The 10,218-nt window shown below is 39.0% G+C and overlaps 1 protein-coding gene across 2 annotated transcripts; it reads right to left on the minus strand.

The window, feature by feature from the left end:
• Positions 1-4,573: 4,573 nt before the first annotated feature.
• Positions 4,574-8,940, minus strand: LOC133918727 (potassium channel KAT1-like). 2 transcript variants are annotated; one of them, XM_062362749.1, is made up of 13 exons: positions 8,700-8,940; positions 8,378-8,619; positions 8,062-8,277; positions 7,799-7,954; positions 7,662-7,719; positions 7,178-7,495; positions 6,260-6,499; positions 6,078-6,176; positions 5,952-5,984; positions 5,677-5,862; positions 5,003-5,579; positions 4,865-4,899; positions 4,574-4,792 (listed from the first exon to the last, which is right to left on the minus strand). In XM_062362749.1, the coding sequence occupies exons 1-13, from the start codon at positions 8,721-8,723 to the stop codon at positions 4,787-4,789; spliced, it is 2,190 nt and encodes a 729-aa protein (XP_062218733.1). In that variant the 5' UTR covers positions 8,724-8,940; the 3' UTR covers positions 4,574-4,786. The 2 variants fall into 2 exon arrangements, with proteins under 2 accessions (XP_062218733.1, XP_062218732.1); XM_062362748.1 differs by having other exon boundaries at positions 4,574-4,899; positions 8,700-8,939.
• Positions 8,941-10,218: the final 1,278 nt, after the last annotated feature.

Genomic DNA, 10,218 nt, shown 5'->3' on the forward strand with positions numbered 1-10,218 from the left:
CCTTTATGAAGTGTGCACCGGCCAAGCTATCAATATGGATAAATCTAATGTCATGTTCAACAAGAACACAAGGTCATCTGTGAAGAACAATGTCGTGCAAATCTTATAGTTAAACTCAAAAGCATATACTGCTAAGTATCTTGGGTTGCCAGTTTACATAGGCCAATCAAGAAAGAAAGCTTTTGAATATATCAAGGCTAAAATTTGGAAAGGAATTCAGGGATGGAAAGAAAAGATGATATCCAAAGCAGGGAAGGAGATCCTAATTAAGGCTATAGCGCAGGCCATTCCAACTTATGCTATGTCATGTTTTGATTTGACTAAAAGTCGATGCGAAGAGATTAGTACAATGATACACATGTATTGGTGGAGCCAAATGGATGAGGAAAATAAAATGCATTGGGTTTCTTGGACAAATATGATAAAACCAAAAAAGGAAGGATGACTTGGGTTCAGAGATTTGTATGCTTTTAACAGGGCAATGTTGTCAAAGCAAGGTTGGAGATTGCTTCAGAATCCAGAGACCTTGTGTGCAGGAGTGTTGAGAGCAAGATACTACCCAAATGGTAATGTACTTCAAGCTGTTCCTGAACAAGGCATTTCTTATGCTTGGCGGAGTGTACTGAAAGGAGTTGAACTCCTGAAGGAGGGCATCAAATGGAGGGTGGGAAACGGCCAGTGCATAAAAATATGGCATGATCCGTGGATTCACCAGAAGACTCAGCACTTATAGAGGGTAAACTTTTGGATCAACATGCAACAGGATGACAATAGTAGTGGCACTGTACACAGCCCAACAACTGAACAACAAATGAGTTGGGAAGCATTTGGAAAATCAGTTGTCCTCACAAAGTTAAGATGTTTCTTTGGCTTTTTGCTAGACATAGTCTACCTCTCAGGATGAACTTAAATCATCATGGGATTGATCTTAACACCAGATATCCGTTGTGTCAGAGATTTGACGAGGATGGGGGTCATTTGTTCCTGAAGTGGAAGTTTGCAAAGAACTGCTGGCAGATCCTACAGTAGGAAGAAATTAGACTGCAACTTATCTCTTTTGCTTCAGCTGAACAGGTGGTGAGCCGCATTTTTAACCTTTAGGAGAACATGTATATCAAGATAGTTACTTTTCTATGGGTCTTATGGATAGAACATAATGCAGTGAATGCACATGAAAGACTGAAACTATTTGATTGGGTCTGTGCAATTGCTCATAATCAGGCCCATGAATTCATTCAGTTTCTTAGCAAGCAACCAAAGGAACATAATGCTATTAACTTAAAATGGCATTCCCCTCAACGGGAGTTTCTGAAGATTAATTTTTATGGTTCCTTCCTCAATGATCAGAGAACTGGTGGATGGGGGTTCATTATTAGAAATCATGAGGGCCAATGTTGTGCTGCGGGGGCTGGTAATATTGTGCATGCTGCTGATGCCATGTATACGGAAGTAGAAGCCTTTATCCAAGCTATAAATTTTGCAATGGACATAGGAATGGGAATAATAATTTTGGAAACAGATATGCTAAATGTGAAGATGACATTAGAATCGGATGCTTTTGATTTATCTCCTTCCGGTGTCCTGTTTAGGGAAGCAAAGTTTCAGTTGCTTAGTGTAGAGTGTGTAATAAAGTGGCAAATGAACTGGCTCAAATTGGCTAGATGATGGAACCGAGTGCTCACATGTTATGGCACGATTCAGTCCCAACTGATGTAATGACGATGGTGCTAAACGATTTGGCTAATGCATCGGTTTGATATAATATATCCTTGTTCCTTTTTTAAAAAAAACCAGGCCGCTCCGGTTCAAAAATTTGTCAAAAACCGGTCGATATTCACAAAAATAGGTAAATTCAATTCACACCGAATTTTGAATTTGACTGGTTTTTGAATTTGAAGTCAAAAAATTTTAAAAAACTAAAAATCATAAAAAATACTAAAGACAATTCTAAGACCTTCTGTGAATTTTTTTTTCAAAAATAATGTCCTTTGCATCATATTCATGGAGAGGAAGTTTGAAAAAAAAAAAAGCATGCTTTAAAAGGTGTGCAACTCATTTAGTAGGATTCATGTTAAGGAAAATATTAACATGCAAACACATATTTTTTTGTGTAGGATGTACTTTAAGAGGATCTATAAAATTAGTTTCACTTCATTTAGAATTTTATTAATTTCTCCATGATTTTTACAAAGTTCATAAGAATAAAGTGAGCATGTGCTAGTTATTTAAAGCATTGAAACAACACTGTAATAAACTTTTCATCTCTACCATTATTTTTTCTACTTAAAGCATAGTATAATTAAACTAATAAAAGTGGTTTCACTAATTTTGGAGGTGTCATGTGTTAGTTATGAATTAATCTATTTGTAATATATTTACACAATCCTGCATATTACAATTTTCATGAGTTCATATATTTTTAAAAGACAAAATATCATGTAAGAAGACAAAAAAAATTTGGTTCATGATTTTTGGATTAACAAAGAATTAACTATGTATTTAACTATGTTTAGGAAATATATTTTAAAAAAAAAAATTCAAAATTTATAATTATAAATATTTTTATCATGTAGATCAGGTTATATGGACACTAATAAAATTTATTTCACTTGGTCCACAAACGAAATGTGAAAAATACAGTCGAATACCGATAAAATCGAGCAATTAATCGGTGAAATTGTTCGGTTGCTAAATATCCAATTTAATCGGTTTTCACCATAGTCTAACCAGTTTAACGAAGTGAATTTGGTTGAATTCTCGTTAAATTTTAACCGAATTTTTTGAATATCAGAAATTCGGCGACCTCGCATTTCGAGGTTCAAACGAATTTTTGAACACTCTCCTAGTCGTTGTTGTGGTGTGGCGCGGCGATCAAAACCTTCCCGCACTTACCGCATTTTTTCGAGGGGTGGCGCGGCCGACCGATCGACCTAGCCTACCACCACCGTCGATTCCCTGGCTGTCGGCTTCCCCGTCTCCCCGCGAGGAATCCAGAATCCCACGCGCGGCTGCTCCGATTCCATTCAGGTGACCTACCACCACGCTCGGCTCTTCCCATCCAGCGGGTACGAGCTTGCTCTTGGGCCCTCACCAACTTCTGGAATTTTGGGCGGGCGCCGCTTCTGAGTGGAACATTCGCGTCTGTTCGTTGTTATAATCTGTTTGGTAAATTTTGAGAATTGTTCTCCTACATGAATACCTGATTCGTGTTCTATTCCGGGCGAAGCAGGGTCAAGGGGATAGGGAACGTACGTTCGTTTGGGTGGTATTGGTTCGTCAGGAAGTTTGGTTTGGCCAACGTTTATGGCCGGCTAGCCTTGGCATTTTAGGCCTGGCAAGTTTTTGGTTTGTTGTTGTGCTAGGGCTGGCTTAATTTGGTCTATCTTTTTGGTCCCGTTTGTAGAAATCGAAGGAAATTTCCGTATTATAAACGGGGCCTTGATGATCGAAATTCAATGGATTGGGCTGATGAACATCCTAGTGTACCTATGCGCTTGTGAAGACCTAGGACTAAGTCTCTGGGAAATGCTTGGGCTTCCTTTTGTACAGTGAGAGGTCGTTGGTAATATCGAAAATTGTAAACGTGTGATTTCTCTTTGTGTAATCCAATTTACGTGGTTGAGTAGCTAAATCTAGCGTGTATGCTTCATCCTCCTCCTTTCATCCGGGGAAAGGTAACCGGCTGATTGTTCATGGTTTTTCATTAAACATACAGAAATACTGAGAAAAGGAAATTGGAAGTTGAAATGATGCCCGTAGTGTTGGCTGTGTCAATGCTGCCGGTGGTCGCTTACTGACTTTCCAGCTTAACTGTCACTTCATGTGTTCATCTCTAAAAATGTGGTATTATTTTTGGATACTTCATACTGATCTAAATTGACCCGATAAAAGGATCTGCAGTGGTGTTTACATAATGAGTAATTCTCTTGTCATCTGTGCCTAAGACGGATCATGTTGTTTTTTTATTTGTGGTTTAGGTAGAAATATTGCTATTTTCTTTCATAATAAGAACAGGGACAAATCTGAGACCAGGTTCCACTAGAAGCACCTGCTCTGTATTGCTCCATATCACTTAAATTCTTTGTGCTACTTAGCTTGAATAGCTCCATGATCCACTTAGCTTGAATAGCTCCATGATCCACTTAGCTTGAATAGCTCCATGATCCAAAAAAGGAACGAGATTAGAGCGAGGGACGTCCTTCCTAACATTCCATCAATAGATTTTGGTGAGAAATCAAACCCTGGCAGGCTGAGCGAAGACAACCCATGCTAGCAAGTTCATCACTGGGAGATTCTCATAGTTGCATGACCCAAGCTTTCAGACTTTTAGAAAATTTCCCCACTCTGTAATGCATTAGTGATGAAATCTCATTACTGATATTCTTCAGTCTCACCTTTATAATGTGCCATTTGAGGAAATTCCATTATTCAATACCAATACACTCTCTTTCCTTGGAATGGATGCACGGATGCATATTTTCAAATTCAAATCCCTTTTGGCCACATGCTGTCATGACTTTTGCCACAGGGGCGAGGCTACAGTAGCGCAGTCGAGTGTACTGGGACCAGGGAATGCATGCACCGAGGCTGCCTGCTTGTTGTACAATAACAGATATTTACACCATGTCATAAATGATCAAAAGTTCAAAACAATTTATAAAAAAGGTTAAAATGTCGTCCTCTTCATATCTCCAGTTCCACATCCCGATTTGCATCTGTTGCTGTTGCCAGATTGGAGAACTTGAAGCTTTCTTTGTTGTTAGGTTAGGTTAGTGCTATTCTGGTTCTACATCTGAATAAGGAATAGATGGTCACCATCTCGAATAACACTGATGTCATCTATTTCAGCATAGTCTCTACTGACCAATTTTGTTGGATCGAAACCTGAAAACTTCTGACCTGCAATATTAAGAAATATACTGTAAATTTTTGTGTACGTCTGCTATTTGCATAGTATCGACATACTCCATAACCAAATCAAAATTAAAAGCTTGAGACTTACTGCCAATTTCAAAAAGCTCCTCCAATGAACCAGGCAGATTGATAAGCTTTCCATTCTGTACTAAAGAATTTGTTGCGTTATGAGGATATGCATGAATTGTAACTCTTTTGTTTGCCGCTTTTATGGAACTAGAATCTCGATTTCTGCTCCTTGTTATACCTTCTGATGTACTGTGAGAAGAGCCCAGCTGCACCGATTCATGGCTTGTTTGCCAACTGCTTGCTGTACCACAGTCTTCAGATTTTATCTGAATGCAGAAATCTTCAGTACTTATTTTGGTCCCACAGTTAATCTCCATCCCATCTGTTGCCCCATAATTGCAATTTGATTCGTCATGACTTCTTTCTTGCTGTGGCATCCTCAGTTGGATTGTTTCCACACCTAATTTTGTCGAACCATTATCGCCTCCAAAGGTTGGGGCGTTCTTACTAAGATCCTCACTTTTCTGCTCTGGGTATTGTAGGAATGGCTGTGGTAACAGCCATGCTTCTTGAGGAACACGGAATAGCTCATACTTGCCCATGAATCTTCGATCGGGTTGATTCAATTCAGGTAAACATTCCTGCAACTTCAGCTTCTGTACATACATAAAGAGTTATGAACTTCAGTTTAGCTGAAATTAGCTGTTAAATATTTAAATTGCTCAAAAGTGTACCTAAAAATCGAATCTGTACCTGGAATAGATTGTTCATTACAATATGACCGTCTTCGCTGTGTTCATGAATGATCTCTGTTAGTCTTGTCTTGCTTATTCTCAAGAGCTGTGACAGTTCAGCTGTGCGGTAAGTAAATGGCTGGGGTATGTCACATAGAGCACCAATCTCTCCAAACATATCTCCATCTGCAACTTTTCTGTATACCTGCTTTCAAACAACTCATTTTATTAGTAATATTTGGAAACCTTAGTGACATCTGGAATCACTGCAATGTAAGTGGAAGAAACCTTTACCTGTTCATTCCCATTTACTGTCGTTATCATATTCTACATAAAAATCAACGAGAAAAGTGTAATTAGCCTGCTGATAAAACTTGTGAAAACTTTCTTTGCTGACATAATCAGAGATAACAAACTAACCACTGCTCCTGAAGCTATGACGTAAATATCTGCTCCTCCTTCGTTCTGCAACATTATGTCTTCATTTGGCGGGAAATACTCAACCTGCACTTCCATTACCTAATGCCCAAGAAATTTAATCAGTTATGACTGTGGAGTGTATAATTATTTTAAGATAGTAGCAAAAATATTGATCATATTACCAATTCTGCTATGAAATTGTTGGAGACTCCATGAAAGAGGTAGATTTGACGTATGATCGGAAAGAATAAGTTGTATGCTATGCTTGCCCGAATTCCTTTTGGGAGACCATTTAACATGGCTTGCTGGTTGAGCCCCTCTGTCTTGAACTGTAGGCAGAAGTGAGATAACATTTGCTGCTTTATCTTCTCGGGCAGCTGATGTCGTGCTGCGAATTCTGAAGCCGCTTGGATTGAGTCCCTCTGCATCATTCACAAAGTTATTAATATAGAAGTATATATATGAACAACAAGTAAGGCAAATGTTTTAGTAAAAGTATTTAGCTGTCCTGTTTGCAGTTGATTTGATCCTTTTCTTTGTTTGAAGTTCATGCTGTCCTATTGTAGTAGTTGTTTTACTAAGAATGGTTGAACAACTAAAGGATACAGCAATATGGCACTTACAACACATACTAATGAATAATGATTATCGAGAATAGGTTTCCATTGGTTGATTCCCCTGCCTGATTATTTGAGTGGTCCTACCGCTGGGGGTTTGTGTAGGATCTTATTACGACGGCCCAACTGGAACAATTTTATCTTTGCAGCATAGGACCAGTTAAGCTAAACAATGGTTCTGATTTCCACTCAATTTATTGGATGCTATGGTGCTTAGAGTTTTGATCCACTGGATTCTTAATTTTAATGAGTGCCCGCATGGTTGAATAAGCATGATTTGTGTAGAACCACACATCTCATTTTTGCCGCCAAGTCACCTATAACTAAAAATGCTAGGTTATTCATGTAATGACATAGTATATCCTTTTTCTTTCTTGACTCGCACCATTCACGTTAAAAATCTACGTTCCTGAATGATTATTATTGAGGCAGAAGAACCAAGTTTGGTATTGATGCGTTTTGCCAATAAGTTGAGAAACATACAAATTGCTGGGTGCGGCTGGTCCCATGAACAACCAGGTTGGTCATATTGCCAATGAGATAAGCTGTCAGACCCAGATTAAACAGCATATAGCAGATATCAAACAGCATCTCTCTTGGGTTCTCAGCATGTAGGTCCCCGTAACCCGTTGTTGTCAGTGTTGTAATGGACCAGTAAAGTGCAGTAACATATCTAGTCCATAAGCTCTCCGATCTGAAAGTAGGCATAACAGCACCTATCCATGTTTTCTCTGGATTGGGATATCTGTCGGCAATCATGTAGTTGAAACATCCCGCACAATGCACCGCAAATAGGGTAACCTGCATTTTGTCACAGCAAAATTTTCACCTAATTATCAACAGGTTTCTTTCAATGAGTAAAGGTAAGTACTTTGCATGCTTGAAAATTTTTACGGAGAACACGGAAGAAAGTTCCATTTTTCTGTTCCTGTAAAAAAAGAAACTTTCAAATTTCTGAAAGACTTACAGAAATAAGTTTTGAGCACCTAGTCCAGAAATAGTTGAATCTTATATCCTTCTCCAGCCTGGTAAAAGAAAGGTGATTGAATTGGTGCCACTTGTCATTCATCATCAAATAATGGAAAAGCTGGACTGGATATGAACCTGGCAAACAGCGAACTGACTCGGTGAAGACGCCACAGCCTGAGCATATTGAGTATCTTAAAAGCCAGGTCATTTCCCTTGCGTGTAAAGAGAAGGCTTATTGGTTGAAATGGAGCTGTTGAACATACATCAAAGATGAACCAAGTCGATAGGTACCTGTGGAGGATCATATCTTGTTAGTGTCAGAACAGAATTGCTTGGTCCAATCAAATTTTAAATGTGGAGTTTTTGGAGAGGACATCGATTATGAACAAGGTACGAACCTTACTGCAATTCTCTTTCGATCATCCACAAGAAGATGTGTTTTGCTGTCGACATAAGCTACAAAGAATGTCAAAACAATATCAATCGCAAAGAAGCTATTGACAATGTTCTCAGCTAGCAAAAGCTTAGAGGGTAAGTCCCTCAAGAATGCTAGTTCAAACGGGCAAATCCAGGCGGAGTAAATAACTAGGACTATAAGGAACAGCTCCCAGTATCTGAGAGACACAGACAAAGCAGAGGAGATCATGTCAGCAGCTGCTGTTTTGTTATATATCAACTTGATAAGGTACATACAGAGTGCAGTGTGAACCTGACCTATAACGTGGATCATATGGAGATACAGTAAACTTCTGCAGCTTGTTCGAGTGATTTATTGTTGCACCAAGAGATGGCAGAAGCTCGATGCTGAAGCTGTCACTGCTCCTCTTAACTTGAACTCCATCCCAGAATTGTTGGAAGCATGACTTCGAATGAGCTTGAGTCATTCTTTGCTTTTCTGTTCTTTGCCACTCAAGTCTGTGTGCAGAAGGTGTGGAGGCTTGCTCTCTATATATATGCTGCAGGGGATGAACATGCAGGGTTGTGGGTCAAAGTGAACGGATCTTGGAAGCAAACAAGAAGGTGCTCGTGTTTGTACCTTACGAGGAAAACAACAGGGCATGCATGGTTTCTATGGCTTTGTGGGACGCCATTGGCTAAAGCCCACTTGGCAAAGTATATCACACAAAGTTCTGGAAGTGCTTTTGGCTTGTTTTGGTGATCAGACACTGTTAAAACGATGTGAGGAAAGTCCCCAGCTAATCTGTAAGGTTGAAACTATTGGAATGGAGCAAGAACCCCCAGGCTCTTCTCAACCATGTGCTCTGTTGCAGTGCAAGCCTCTCCTATGGACTGGTATTATCCACTTCGACCAAGAACAATCTGTGGTGTGCGTTATTTTGCTGGTGTGTCGTACATCCTGTTCTTATTTTGAAGTGGTTGTGATTCGTACCGAATTTCTGAAAAACTATGCTCATTTTTTTTTCTAAAACAGGTAACAATCATAGGTTTCTGACTCAAAACTTGGAAAAAAGAAGGTATTAATGTCTCCAGTAGGTAATAGTCTTATACCTAGTTTACTTGTACAGTAGGTGTATTCTTGCACTGCCTTCCACATGTTTGTGCAAATGTGAACAGCATTGGCGTAACCATAGATGTCATTTTTGGAAGTAATTTGTGATGTACTTATCATCTTTAGGTATATTCTTTTGGTAGTTGAGTTCAAGTAAGATTTGTTGTAGTGGCATGTGGATGATCTAGTCCCTTGGTCATCTCAGCTCATTAATGAACACGAATGGTTATAAGCTCCTTCAACGTATCTTGTCAAGTCTAATCCATGCCTCCGTGTTCTGATGCCTACCATTTACTGCCATCAGGCTTTAGCAGGTGCGCTGATTGGCCTGCCCGTTTTGTTGGGACCATTGAGGACTGGACAGACTTTGTCTCCATTATTGTGATTTCTGGCAGCTGTATACAATCTTATTTGAAGTTTCTGTCTAGTTTCTCGTCCTTGCTGAATCAGCGAGCCTCTTGTTCAGAGGGTACCCACTGAGATCTCGTGAAGATGGGACCCATTAGATTCTAGACAAAGGTAAATCTTTTTATTGGTACACTAATTGATGTTCTTTCCATGTGCTAACTAAATTATTTAACGCATGATTTACTTTTGTAATGATTTTGCTGCTTAGGTAGTGCTTACTATCTCGAAAGATGCACATGTCATGCAGGTTACTATAACTGCTGCACACGGGACACTTAGTGTCTGACATGAGTAAGTGATGGCTATGGTGATTAGATATGCTGCTAATCTGTATCTGACAATACTGCATCTTGTTTTGTACATCTTATGTAAGATTGATCATTTCTGACCTTCTGTTTACTCAGAATTTGTTTACTGTTTTATGCGTTCTTTGGTATGGACTTCATTGTTATTGTCTTGTACTTTTCTCATAAGGCTTTAGTTTTGACAGATAAGGTATATGTTTGTCCAGATCATATTCTGTTCAAATCTTTTCTCTGAAGTCTGAAGCTTTAGTATCTATGCGAAAATCTCCTTAACTTCTTTTCCAGAAAATAATTTTTTTCCATACTTATCTAGACTAGGAAACATTAGCATC

Source organism: Phragmites australis, chromosome 5 (assembly GCF_958298935.1).
Source record: "Phragmites australis chromosome 5, lpPhrAust1.1, whole genome shotgun sequence".
Lineage (NCBI taxonomy): Eukaryota > Viridiplantae > Streptophyta > Magnoliopsida > Poales > Poaceae > Phragmites > Phragmites australis.